General features: G+C 44.1%; 1 protein-coding gene across 1 annotated transcript; it reads right to left on the reverse strand.

The window, feature by feature from the left end:
• Positions 1 to 13,723: 13,723 nt before the first annotated feature.
• LOC131478639 (uncharacterized) lies at positions 13,724 to 14,137 on the reverse strand. Its single transcript, XM_058659146.1, has one exon. It carries the CDS (start codon positions 14,135 to 14,137, stop codon positions 13,724 to 13,726), a length of 414 nt encoding a protein of 137 aa, XP_058515129.1.
• Between the last annotated feature and the right edge of the window lie 665 nt (positions 14,138 to 14,802).

Genomic DNA, 14,802 nt, shown 5'->3' on the forward strand with positions numbered 1-14,802 from the left:
AGCTCTCCCACGTGAATGATATGATCCCAGGTATTGAGCTGTGACTGCTGCCTTGTAGCATGTGCAGGAGTGGGAAGCTAGCTTCAGGGATGGGGCTAGGACTCAGCAGGTTCTGCAGTGTGGGACGTGGGTATCTTAGGTCAAACATCCCCCCCCAGGTTTACTTTTTTTTAATTCATTTTTTCGGTCCACTTCTTTTTCTACATGATTGAGATGATCAAATGGTTTTTCTTTCTCTGTCGATCTGAAAACTACAGAATTTTCTAAGATTTAAATTTCTTGCTTCTGCCAACTCATCATGGAATATTCCAAGTTTGCATGACATGGTCTCAGCCAGAGAAGATGGCCTAGCTCTGAAATTATTTTCTAGATCCTCTCAAAAATTTAATATGGTTTTTGTTGTTGCTGATTTTTTTAAAATAGTAGCATTCCTTGTATTAATAGAGATGAAAAGCTAATGTGATTTGGGGCAGTCTAGAAAGAAAGGCTTTGGGAGAACTGTTGAATATATTGTGATATGTGTCTATTATATTTCCACTTTGTTAGCTCTATTTGAAGAGTGATATTCTCATGTCTCATTTCTGTCAGATTTGTCTGTGCTTGTTGCAGGAAGCAGGGATGTAGGACCAAAAAAGCAAACAAAAATTCTCAGTAGATTACTCTTAACTCCCTTATTGAATTCTAAGTACCATTCCTGTCCATCATCTGAACGTTTATGGAGATAACTTTGGAATTTATTTAATTCCTTTATCCTGAGGTGACATCCAGTTCTTCCAAGCCAAAGAGATGATAAAGTAATAGACACACCAAATTGGCTGTTCGTTAAATATTTACGTTGATTAAATCATAAATGTCCTCCTATACAATAGAACATGTATGTTTGCTCATTCTACTTAAGGACACTTACTTTTCAAGTTGGATTAAACTGTAAAATTTAAAAATATTATTTATTTTGGGGCCCAGTATGGTAGCTTAGTGGCTGAAGTCCTCGCCTTGAATGCGCTGGGATCCCATATGGGCGCCGGTTCTAACCCTGGTGACCCTACTTCCCATCTAGGTCCCTGCTTGGGCCTGGGAGAGCAGTTGAAGACGGCCCAACCCTGCAGGCACGTGGGAGGCCTGGAAGAAGCTCTGGGCTCCTAGCTTCAGATGGGCACAGTTCCAGCCATTGCGGCTGCTTGGGGAGTGAATCAATGGACAAAAGATCTTCCTCTCTCTCTCTCCTTTTCTCTGTATATCTGACTTTGTAATGAAAATAAATAAATCTAAAAATATATTATTTTTTTTCATTAGAAAGGCAGATTTATAGAGAGAAGTAGAGATAGAGAAAGATCTTTTATTAACTGGTTCACTTCCCAAATGGTTGCAATGGCTGAGGGTAAGCAGGTCAGAAACCAGGAGCCATGAGCTTCTTCCTGGTCTCCCACACAGTTTCTGGGACTCAAGTATTTGAGTCATCCTCTATTGCTTTCCCAGGCCATAAGCAGGCAGATAGATCAGAAGTGGAGCAGCTGGGACATGAACCAGTGCTCATATGTGTTGTTGGCCATTGCAGGTGGAGGATTAGCCTGTTGAGCTACAAAGCTGGTCCAGACCATAATTTTAGACTCAAAAAAATAATGCTAGCATTGAAGAGGAGTTTAGAGTATCTCATCCCACTGGAATAGAATCCATGCTGAACTCTTCTTAAATTATCAGACTGTGTTGACTTTTTAATCTACAAATTTACCTATGAAAAAGGCAGTTTTTACAGAAAGAAGGAAAGATGATAAGATCTTCCATTCACTTGTTCATTCCTCAAATGACCGCAATGACTGGAGCTGTACCAACCCGAATCCAGGAGCCAGGATCTTCTGGGTCTTCCACATGGGTGCAGGGTCCCAAGGCTTTCCCAGGCCACAAGCAGGAAGCTGGATGGGAAGTGGTGCAGCTGTGACACGACTGACACCCATAAGGAATGGCAGTTCTTGGAGGTGGAGGATTAGCCAAGTTGATCCAACATGCCAGCCCCATGTCTTGATCTTTTAAGTCCATCCCTTTCCCTGAATCTCCTGTTTATTCAACGCATACACCAATGAGAAATGTTTGGTAATCACTTGTTATAAATATGTAGAAGTATTTGACTATGAAAATATCTTGCAAATTCTTTAATTGCTTTAACTTGTCTTGATTGGTAGAAACATTCCAGGACATTTAGTGGTTAAGAGCAAAGAAAGAGTTAAGGGCCGGCACATTGGCTCAATTAGTTTATCCTCAATCTTCAAGTACTGGCATAAGGATGTGTCCTGGCTGTTTCATGACCAATCCAGCTTCCTGCCTGTAGCTTGAGAAAGTAGCAGAGGATAGCTCAAGTCCTTGGGACACTGTACCCATATGGGAGATTTGGAAGAAATTCCAGGATTGTGGCTTCAGACTGGCCCAGTTTTGGCCATTGTAGCATTTGGGGAGTAAACCAATGGGTGGAAGATATCTCTCTCTGTGTCTCTCCTTCTCTATAAATATGCCTTTCAAATAAAAAAAATAAATCAGTAAATCTTAAAAAAAGAAAAATTAAACATATTTCCATACAAGTACCTGTACATAAATGTTTCATAGAATTATTTCTGGGACTAGCGTGGTAGCCTAGTAACTAAAGTCCTTGCCTTGAATGTGCTGGGATCCCATATGGCTGCTGGTTCTAATCCCAACGGCCCTGCTTCCCATCCAGCTCCCTGCTTGTGGCCTGGGAAAGCAGTTGAGGACGGCCCAGGGCTTTGGGACCCTGCACTTTCGTGGGAGACCTGGAAGAGGGTCCTGGCTCCTGGCTTCGGATTGGAGCAGCTCTGACTGTTGCGGCCACTTGGAGAGTGAATCAACGGATGGAAGATATTTGTCTCTCCTCCTCTTTATATATCTGACTTTCCAATAAAATAAAATACATCTTTAAAAAATTATTCCTGATAGATCTAGAAAGATGAACACAACCCCCATGTTAATTAGCTGAAAGGTAAATGAAATTTGATCTATTCATATAAGAGAATAATTATCTAATTGTGAAATGGAAGGAAATACTGATTTATGTCATAATATGAGTGAAACTGGAAAACACAAGGTTAAGTGTGAGAAAATAATCACAAAGGATAATGTATGTTAGAATGTCATCAATATGCGATATCCAAGATCGGCCTATTCATACAGTCAGGAAACAGACTGTGGTTTTCATGAATTGGGGAGGGCAGCTGCGAGAAATGGCAGTGGCTGCTAGTGCATACAGGGATATTCTTTTTGGAGTGGTGAAATATTTTAATATTTGTTATGATAATCTTTGAACAACTGAAAAATACACTTTTCAGAGTGAATTGAATTTTGTGATTCTATGTGTGTTTGTGTGTATATATATGTGTGTATATATAAAATAGTTGCTTCAAAAAATATTTATTTTACTTGAAAGTCAGAGTTACACAGAGAGGGTGAGACACACAGAGAGAGCTTTCATCTACTGGTTCACTCCCCAAAGGCCACAACAGCCAGAGCTGAGCGGATCTGAAGTTAGGGTCCATGAGCTTCCTTTGAATCTGCCACATGGGTATAGGGACCCAAGCACTTGGGCTGTTCTCCACAGCCTTCCCAAGTCATTATCAGCGAGCGGGATCAGAAGTGGAACAGCCAGGACTCAAACCAGCACCCATATGGGATGCTGGTGCTGCAGGCAGAGGATTAGCTTTTTGTGCTGGTTTATTACTGTTTCTTAAAGCCTAATATGATGTTCTAATGGTCAAAACAGGTCCTGTGGCTGAGCCCAAAATTAGGGACTGGAAAATTAAACTTGCCCTTTACTGGGAGAAACTGTAAGTCACAAGGTAAAGGACACGGATGTGAGGTAACATGAAAAAAAATGGTATCAATAATTTAATCTGAAGCTAGTATATCTTTATTCTACCTATTCATATTCTAGGTCTCAAAGAACTTATCCCAACTGGCTGTGGTGGCCACTGTTTTATGGTGCTCGACAATTATACCTGAAAACAACCCTTAGATGACTTTGCTGTTTCTCCATCTTACATTTAGACAGTGAATCCCTAAAAGCTCCTTCAAAGTTTCATTTTGTGTGTTATTCCCCCTCACTTGAATTTCCTCAAAAAATGATTAAAATAAGTTAACATTTCACTTCTTTAACGGACCAGTTTCTTTTTTATGTAAGTGTTTACTTTTGATGTTGTTTACATAGTTGACAAGGATAAATGCCTATGAGGACCACTGAGTAGGATAGGGAGGGTTGAGGCATGGGTGAAGGTGGTTAGGACAAATGCCTCCAATTTTTTCTTCCCTTTCTCCTGTATCCAGTGGAGGGGAAGGTGAGGGTGTGGAGGGGAGGGGGCACTCATATCTGCCAAACTACATCAGTACCCAGGAATTGGGGATGTCTACTTGATGTCATCTTAGTAACCATCATGTGAAGAAGAATGTTCTAAGGGTATTGCTTGAGTAGTTTTGATAGTTTTGATACACTGTTGATTTTGCTGCTCCAAGGTTGAGAAAATCCTTCCAAGGTCTACTGGCTGATAGAGTCCACCCCAGTGCATCCACACACCCAGACACTTGCTTCTAAAGTTCAACTAGAAAGTTGTCTAATCCATTCTGTTCTCCATCTTCTGACATGGCACTAACTACCCTCTGCATGCCCAAATGAGCTGGCCATCTTGTCTCCCTTATGTACTCAAGCATGTTATCCATTGCACAGGTATCAGCAACTGATGATACATTGGCCTGGTCTGGATTGGACCTTCCCTAAACCCAACTCGCATGCAGACTGATGGTTGTTGTAGCACTGCCCAGCCCAGACCACCTCCAGTCTTAGTTCTCACACTCCATAGCGGGAGCAGTGGCCTAGCAGGTGTCAGGGGGTGAGGGGTGGGTGTGAAGGGAAACATTCAACCACCTCATCAGGCTCAATCCTGGCCTGAGGTCTTGCATGTACTGGTGTGGGTGCTGTGGGCCAGTCTGGCATGGCCCATCTCACATCGGCATTTGCTGATGGGTGCTACAGCTTGGCTCTGCCTGGCCCATCTCCAGTCTCAGCTCATGCTGGGGGGCGGGGGTGCTGCAGTCTAGCCCAATTCAAACAGCCCCCAGTCTCAACCCTAATGTGAACTGGCCAGTGTTCCGTCCTAACCACGCCTGGTCTGCACCCCATTCTGACTACTACATCTGTCAGCAGGTGTTCTGTCCTAACTCAGCCTGGCCCACCCCTAGACCTGACTTATAGGTATGCCAACGGGTACTGAAAGGGTACTGTAGTCTGGCCTGGCCTGGCCTGGCCTGCCCCCAGCCTCGATTCTTGTGCTCACCAGCAGGGGCCGCATCTTAACAGGGGATTTCCCCAAGTTGCTCTATCAGACCTGCTTCTAGTCCCAGATCTCACATACACTGGTGGGTGTTTGGTTCAGGCTGACTTGGGACACCTCCAGTCCCAACCTTTCCCTTCTGGCACTGTGGCCTTGCAAGACCAGCCCACACCTGTTCTCGCTCTCTCCAGTAGGTACTACAGCCTAACCTTGCCTGGCCCACTCCCACACCTGGCTCTCATGTGGATCAGTGGGTGCCACGACACATGTCCCACACCCACTCTGGTTTTCATGAGCACTAACAGCTATTGGAGCCTAGCCCTGTCTTGCACATCCCCAGATTCAGCCCACACACCTGCAGAGGGTTGTTGTAGCCATGTTCATCCAGGTCTGCCCCATTCTTACCTCTCATATGCACCAATGTGAACTGCAGCCCAGCAGGGATGTCCCCTTAGCTCCTATACCAGGTATGCCCACACCCACAAATCTTGCCACCAACCAGAGATCTTACACTTGCCAGTGGTTGCTTTGATCCAGCCTGGCATGCCCTAACCCCCATCTTAGCCCTTGACATTGGATGCTGCTTACCGGTCCAGCCTGGCCCTCCCCTAGTCCCAGCTCAGTCTGGTGAGTGCTGCAGCCTAGCCCTGCCCAGTCTGCACCCATCCTCATCTTCCATGAAAGCCAGTAGCTGTGACAGGCTACCCAGCATGCTCCACACCCCCAATCTTGGGTCCTGTGCATGCCAGTGTATTATGGTTTGGCCTGACCCTGTCTGGTCTGCCTTCCCAAGCCTAGAGCCCTCATGTACCCAGGACACAAGTGTATGGATGTGTGGATCCCACAAATGTATGCATGGATCCCTAGAGCTGGTACACTGGCACCTCATGCCAGCATGCCGACCTGTGATCCTATCCCCCCAACCTGTCTGCTTGGGACCCATGCACATGTGAGGCCCCAGGCCCACTCTGCTGGCACGGTGCTTGGCTGGCATGGCAGAAGCAAGAAACAGATTCTAAAGGTACATCTTCCAATACAACACACCAACTTTCAATGAATGAAGACAAGGGGAAGTTACCTGTTGTACACAATATTTAAGACAATTAAGTTAGCTCCAATATTATTCATATTTATAATACTACAGCTAGGATTTTCATGTGATACTTGAAATAAACAGTGTAAACAATGCTGCTGGAAGTGGGAGTGCATTCTAGGACAACCATAACTCTTTGTTTGCAGGGAGTTTGTTGAAATAAATATATGAAACTTAAGCTCTTGTGGGTATTTTTAGATTTATTTTTTAGATGAATTGCAGAGAGAGAGAGACAGACAGACAGAGAAAGAGATATCTGCACATGGCTGCAATGGCCAGAATTGAGTCCATCCAAAGCCAGGAGACTCTTCAGGGCCTCCCACATGGATGTAGGGTCTCAAGGACTTGAGCCATCCTCTGTTACTTTCCGAAGCTATTGACAGGGAGTGGAACTGGAAGTGGAGCAGATGGGACTCAAACTGGTGTTCTTCTTTAATGTGATTTCAGACACAGCAAGCAGAAGCTTAGCCTACAACGCCCCGGCAGTAGCCCTATGAAGTGCCCCCCCATATAAGACAGAAACAGATTGTTTTTGGAATAGTTAGTAATTATTCAACCATTAGATGAGTACTAGTGAGGAATGCCAGTGGTAAAAAGATACGTTCTAGAAATAAAAGTTGATAAAAATCAATTCTAGATCTGGAATATGGTTTAAGTTTTAGGATATGCATGCTTTTAAAAAAAAGGATTTGTGTATTTTTATTTGAAAGGCAGATTTTGCAGAGAGGCGAGAGAGAGAGAGGTCTTCCATCTACTGGTTTACACCCCCAAAAGCCTCAACAGCCAGAGCTGAGCTGATCCAAAGCCGGGAAGGAGGAGCTTCTTCCAGGGCTCCGATGTGGGTGCAGGGTCCCAGGAACTTGAATCATCCTCTGCTTCTTTCCCAGTCCGTAAGCAGGGAGCTGGATCAGAAGTAGAACAGCTGGAATATGAACCAGTGCCCGTGAGGGATGCTGGCACCACAGTGCAGAGGATTAGCTTGCCATGCCACCACATCAGCCGCAAGATGTGCATACTTTGCTATTCTGTATCTCCACTTTTTAAAATGTATGGTAAGCACATGCATTGTGTTGCATTGGGTTAAACCAATGCATGTGATGCTAGCATCCCATGTCAGTGTAGCTTTGAGTCCCATCTGTTTTGCACCTGCTCCTGCTTCCTGCTGATGTACCTGGAATGATGATCCAAATACTCGTTTCCCTGCCACCCAGGTGGAACACCAGGATGGAGTTCCCAGCTCCTAACCTTGCCCTGGAGCAGCACCAGCCATTGGTGGCTATTGAGGGAGAAAACTGGACAATGGGAGATTTCTTTCTGTCTGTGTTTCTCTCCTCCTGTTGTTCTGTGTGTCAAATACACACATACATACATACTCATACATACATACATACATACATATATGTGATGTTTATCTTAATTAAGTAATCAGAGTTTGGCATATATGTATATATGCTATATATGTGTGTGTATATACACACACACATATATATGGTTGAATAATGTGAAATTGCTGACATTTGACTATTTTTATTTACAACAGTGACAACTATATATGGCTCAACCTGATACAAATTTTTTTCTTTGTAATATTAATTTCTTGAAGATTTGTTTATTTGACAAATAAAGAGAAAGAGATCTTCCAGCCACTGCATCACTCCCCAACTGGCTACAATGGCAGGGGTTGGGTCAGGCCTAGCCAGGAGCCAGGAAATCCATCAGGATCTCTTCTGTGAGTGGCATGGGTTCAAGCACTTGGGCCATTTTCTGCTGCTTCTCCAGGCTCATTTCCAGGGAGGTGTTTTGGCAGTGAAGCCGTTGGGACACTAACCAGTGCTCATATAAGGAATGCTGAAGTTACAAGAGCTGACCTAATATGCTGTGCCACAGGCCTGGCGCAATAGCCTAGTAACTAAAGTCCTCGCCTTGAACATGCCAGGATCCCATATGAGTGCCAGTTCTAATCCCGGCAGCCCCACTTCCTATCCAGCTCCCTGCTTGTGGTCTGGGAAAGCAGTTGAGGATGGCCCAAAGCAGTGGGACCCTGCACCCGTGTGGGAGACCTGGAAGAGGCTCCTGGCTTTGGATTGGCTCAGCTCTAGCCGTTGTGGCCACTTGGAGAGTGAACCACTGGATGAACCACCTCTTTGTCTCTTCTCTGCTCTGTATATCTGCCTTTCCAATAAAAATAAATACAATCTTTTAAAAAAATATGCTGTGCCACAAAAGCAACCCCACAGTATTCACGTGGGTAACTGGAGATAATTGAAGTGATCAAGCGTAAGATGTGGATTAGGTAAATTATGGCAATCATAAGTTAGAATTCTTTGCCCATTTTTATTCCCTATTGGCAATGTAAAAATCATATTGATTTTAAATATGTTTTATTTTCACAGAATTAGCATGTACCTAATTTTTAGAAGATTTATTTATTTTTATTTGAAAGGCAGAGTTACTAAAAGGACACACACACACACACACACACGTAGATATTCTATCTGCTAGCTCACTCCCTAAATGGCCACTGCTTTCTCAGGCCATTGATAGAAAACTGGATCACAAGTGGAGCAGCTGGGACATGAATTGGTGCCCCTATGTGATGCTGGTGCTGCAGGTGGATGATTAACCAACTATATCATGGTGCCAGCCCCTGTACATGGTATTTTTAAAAAGATTTATTTATACTATTTGAAAAAGCAGAGTTAGAGCGAGAGCGAGAGCGAAAGAGAGAGAGAGATCTTCCTATCACCGGTTACTTCCCAAATGACCACAACAGCCTGGACAGGGGAAGTCACAGCCAGGATTATGGAAATCCATTTGCATCTCCCACATGGGTTAGGTAAGGGATCTACCAGTTGGGCCATCCTCATCTACCTTTCCAAGTGCATTAGCAGGGAATCTGGATTGGAAGTGGAACAGCTGGGAGTTGAACCAGTACTCACATGCAATGTCAACATTGCAGGCGGTGGTTTAACCCACTGTGTCACAATGCTGGCCTAGTCCCTGACACGCTATTAAGGGGAAATTATATTACACAACAGTATGTGCACTATGATCAAATTTTTATTTAAAAACATATGAATATTTTTTATAGGAAGAGAGAGGAATAACATGTATTAAAATGTAGTGTTGTCTGTATAATTTTTAATTGTATTCTGCAATTTCCAGCTTTTGCTAATAGAGTATAATTTTAAATTATATAAAAGTCAATTCTGTAAAAGCTAAATAAATCATGAACATGTGTGGTAGGGAAAGAAACAAATAATTTTGGAATCTGCTTGATTGAACCCAGTATCATTTTAACACACAATGTGCAATGCAAAACCTTGCATTTAGAAAACTTGTTTCTGCTCATGATAATTAGTACACATTGACATACATTTATATTGTTTGGTGCATTCCTGAACTACTTTGAAAAAAGGAGAAAATATATTTGTCATTTTTTGGCAACAGGTTTCTCAATTATGGCATAAAAGTAGGAAGCAATTCTTTCATAACAGACTCCATTTTGGGAAAGTACAATAAGTGACCTAACACTTTCAGGGCACATTTGATTCCCTTACATGTGCAGGTACTCATTCATACTGTTTTATTCTGCACAAGGGAACTTGAAGTCTTGAGGAATTTTGACTGCACCTTTGAACTCCACAGTAGCTTCGTCTATACTCACTTGTACACTTCAAGTTCAGACAATGGAATTGAATGATAAGATTGGGAGGGGGCAGTGTGAAACACTTTTAAAATTCATACTTTTTTTGTGCTATGCATTTCTCACAAACCTTCACCTTTCTAGTTTAAGAGAACATCGAACTTACTGGAACTTGACCATCATAAGCAGTGATGAAATGTGTTCTCTTTGGCTGAGATGTCATCAGGAAGAGTTCTTTTTTTTTTTTTTTGCCAGTTCTTACTCCCCATTGGCAGACATGTCCTGGTGCTACGGCTTCCCTTCCTATTCCTGCCACTGTTAAAGAGATTTTCCTAAAGTTCAGGCATTCTCTGCTCAAAAGCCTATAGGAACTCATCAGCATCAATGAAGAAGACCACATTTCTTAGCTAAGCATTTAAGGCCACTCCAAAGGGGCATTATATGCCAGCTTACTGACCTGAATACTGTGCTCAGCCCCAACATCACTCTCCTTTTCCCTCAAACACACCCTGAATTGCCTTCTCTACTCCTGAGCTCAGACTACTGCCACTCCCCCAAATCCTCTACCTAACTTTGCTGTCAGTTGAAATCCCATTCATCCTTCAAGGCCCCCAAAACTTGCTTTATTTTCTCTGAGCCTCCCCCATCTGTCACTCAAAAGTAAGTACTTTTTCCTCAGCTGTTCTCAACAGCACTTTTACCACCTGAAATAGTCCTTGTCTGATATCGCTACCTCCTACTGGCTGCTGGAGGGTAAGACTGAATATCATCTTCATCTTCCTGTTGTGTCTGCATGTTGTCATGTACAAATTGGGGTCTCCACTTTTGAGTCTCCCAAGGCTCCACATAGTTTGGCTCCTGGTTGCTCTTAGTTTAGTTTCTACCAGCCTCTTCCTTCTTGCATCTACATTGGCTTTCTGTCAATTCCCCCCACAGGACTAAGTGCTTCCCTACTGTTAAGTTTTTGCTCATGCTGTCCTTTCTGCCTGAAGTTCTTCTTCATCCATTGTCTGTCTCATAAACTCCTGATCATCGTTCTTCTCTAAGCTAAGAACAGCATCAATGTGTCCTTTTTCAGTGACATGGGCCCAAGTGTCTGGGCCATCATATGCTTTGTTTCCCCCAGGTACATTAGCAAGGAGCTAAACCGGAAGCACAGCAGTGAGGACTCAAATGTGTGCTGCTATGGGGTGTCAGCTTCAAAGGCAATGGTTGAATCTACTGCACCACATCACCAGCCTCTCTGCATGTTTTGAAATAAGCTCCATAGTTGGGAGTATTTAGGAAACCTTCAATTAAATTGTATTTGTTCTATCAATTTTATTACCCTGGCTGAATATTTTTAATTTACTGTTTATTTTGATAGAAGAGCTGAATATCTGATTTTTTCAAAATATCCATTCCAATGTATCATCCGCTAAAGAATTCATGATTAATTATTACTTCTTTCCCTTGTTTGTCTTTACAGCAAACTACACTCTTAGATCATCACCACCAAAAGACTCTCCCTGAATTGCTCACTGTACTGAACACACAGTTATCCAGCTTCACTTTATCTCAACCACACTTGTCCACTCTTATGGAACCAACCACCTGTGTCAATCCCACAATATCCTCCGAGTTCCAGCCAGAGCCCTGCTTTGGTGCTTTATGATTTCCTCAATCTCCTATTTGATCTCTGAAAGTACAATTAGATAAACACCTAAAGCAACAGAAGAAAAAAGATGAAGTGTTGAAGGACTTCATTTACTTCTCACAATAAAGTATGTAAAGGTCAATCTACATGGAGATAACTATGCAAAATTATTTCAAGCCATATTAAACACATTGGCATCTTGATTCAGCAACAACTCACATAACTTCATAGTGTTTTAATGAAACTTTCTCTTTGGTGTCACAGTTCATGTGAAAAGGTGCGTGTCTCTTGGCTTAATGTAATTGTATATTTTTGTATATTTTCTTTTATCAGAGAGCAAGCACAGAGAAAGAAGGAGATTTTCACATCCACAGATTAATTCTGCAAATGTACCAACAAGCCTGGGCTAGAATAGGAGAAACCCTGGAATGCAAAACTAAATCCAGGTCTCCTGCAAGACGGGTGGTTACTAACACACTGGAGCCATCGTCTGCTGCCTCATAGAATGAGCATTAGCAGGAATGTGGATCAGGAGCAGAGTAGTTGAGACTTGAAACCAGCACTTCAACATGAGATGTCTGCATCCGAAGCTGGTACTGATGCCACTGCCCAAAGGAAACTTAGCAAGACTCTGTGAGTGTTCAGAGATTCATTGCACATACACACAATGGTTTTGAGGTCACATTCTGCAAAATTTACCTGTTGCTGTTATAAGATAGGTTTTTCTTATTTTCTTGTTGGTTTTGCTGCAGCCAGCAAGGAGCCTGTCCAACTTCTCCTCAGGATTTATATTTTAAAATCACCACTAAAATAAGTTAGTGTGGAAACAAAAATAACTGCCAGACAATACGACTGCCATGGCCTACACTTTGCAGGCTCCAGATCAAGGTTGGTGGTGGCTCACCAGCCCATCCCCTGCAGATCCCACGTTTCTAGCTGCTGGCTGTCCCTCATGGTGTGTAGTTTCCTCCTAGGCTGTCTCAGTGCACTCTAGGTATTGGTCTATTCTGCTTGTACAATCACTTCTCCCAACACACATAATAGGCCCCAATGCAAGAGCTCAATTGGCTAATTCTCTTCTTCAACCGCCAGGATCCCATAGGAGTAATAATTTGTATCCTGCATGCTCCACTTCCCATTCAGCCCCCTGCTTTTGGCCAGGGAATACAGCAGAGGATAGCCAAAGTACTTGGGGTCCTGCACCCATACGAAACACCTTAAAGAAATTCCTGTCTCCTGGTTTTGTATTGGCTCAGCTCTGACGATCGCGGCCAGTGAGAGAGTGAACCAGTCAATGGAAAATTTTCTGTCTCTCCTCTCTGTTGATCTACATTTCCATTAAAAATCAGTAAACCTTAAAAATGAACCTACACTTATTGCAAGCAACAAAATGTTTTTTTTTTTTTTTAAAGCAAAAGACAGCTGTCTCTTTGGAGTAGACTGATCAATCTGCAGGACTTGCAGTAGTCATTACAGACTAAAAGGTACTGGGGACTAAATGTTTCCTTGAACCTGTTATTAAAGGAAGCTGTACCATTCTTGAACACTCATTCACATATTTAAGTGAATTCAGGGAAAGGATATGTTGGGGAAAGTGGAGGACATGCGTGTGATCTATGCAAGTTCTTAATTTTATGTATTAATATCTCATACACACTAAAGCTGCCCATCATCCCACCTATGTCCCTGTGGCTAAGGAGAGTATGAACCACATGGAAACCATGACTGGCTTTGGGACAAGGAGCTGTCTTATAAGAACACACTTGACAGAAATGAGCATTGAACAAGGCGTTTAATAAGTGCACAACGGATACAGGTTCTCCCCATTCTCCTTGGAGGAGATGTACCCATCACAGAGAATCTAGTAGAATCAATGAAGTGAGTAAGTCCGTGAAGACTGTCCATGAAGTGTGCCAGGCACTGTCTGTCCCAACCCCTGGGAGAGTCCCCCTGTGCAGTGCTGCAGGTCTTTCCCGCTGAGAGGGTGGCCATTGGGTGGGCAGGCACAGGGGGCCCGAGGCGGCTCACTTGCTGGAGATGAACTTAATGAGGGCCTTGTTGCCCTGGCTGTCGGCATACTTGTAGAGCTGAGTGGGCAGCACAAGGCGTATCCCACTTTGGATGTCTCTATAGGTCAGGGTGGAGCCCCTCTTGTTGCGGACCAGGCTGGCGGCTTCATCAGCGATGCGCTCAAAGAGATCTCTCACAAAGCAGTCCATGACGGCCTTGGCCTCCTTGGACAGGCTGAGGCCTGCGTGAATTTCCTTCAGAACCTTCGGGAAATAGGTGGCGAAGGTCGGCTGCCGGCTGGTGCCCAGGCGGAGGCGGCGGCGGGGCCTGGGTTTCCTCTGTTTCCCGGGGGGTGAGGACGCCTTCTCAGGGTCCTGGCAGACGAGGGGTCCCTCAGCAGGCGGCGAGGGAGAGCCCGGCTCAGCCATGGCGGAGGCAGTGGCTGGTGGCTGGGAAGCACAGACAAGCCCAGGGGCCCCAAGCCGGCGCTCTTTATATGGGCAGCTTTGCCTGACGTCACAAACTCCAAGTCTGTGACGTGAGCTGCGTGGGCTTGGTCAGCTCTCCCGCGTGGACTCACACCAGCCACTCAGAGGAAGGCTTGCAAGTCGTGACCTTGGATCCAAGGTAGAAAGCTTCTGATAGGGGCTGGCACTCTCACGTGCTCGCTTCAACCAGCGCGTGACCCCAGCATTCCTTAGGGCAGCAGTTGCTCAGGCTGGGTTCCGGCCAGGGCTAGTGCGCATGCGCTCTCTGTCTGTCTGTCATATTTCATAAAACACAGTAATAGGATATTGCCATCCAAAGAATTTGACTTGATATGAAACACACAAGGGCTCTTGAGGGTACATTTGGTAGAGCTGACCATTTTATGGATGGATGCTGTGTTGATGAGGAATTGTGCATTTTCCTGGAGAGCTGTGTCACAAAGCCTGTAGAAGACCATAGAATTCACAAGGTATACAAGTCAGGAAAGTCTCTGTTGATCATGCCAGAACGACCCCTGTCCCACCCCTAGGTGCATCCCCAGTGTAGTCAGTGTTCAGGACATTTCCCCTGAGATGGTGTTCTCAGCAAAGTCCCCAGTCAGGGA

Source organism: Ochotona princeps, chromosome X (assembly GCF_030435755.1).
Source record: "Ochotona princeps isolate mOchPri1 chromosome X, mOchPri1.hap1, whole genome shotgun sequence".
Taxonomy (NCBI): Eukaryota; Metazoa; Chordata; class Mammalia; order Lagomorpha; family Ochotonidae; genus Ochotona; species Ochotona princeps.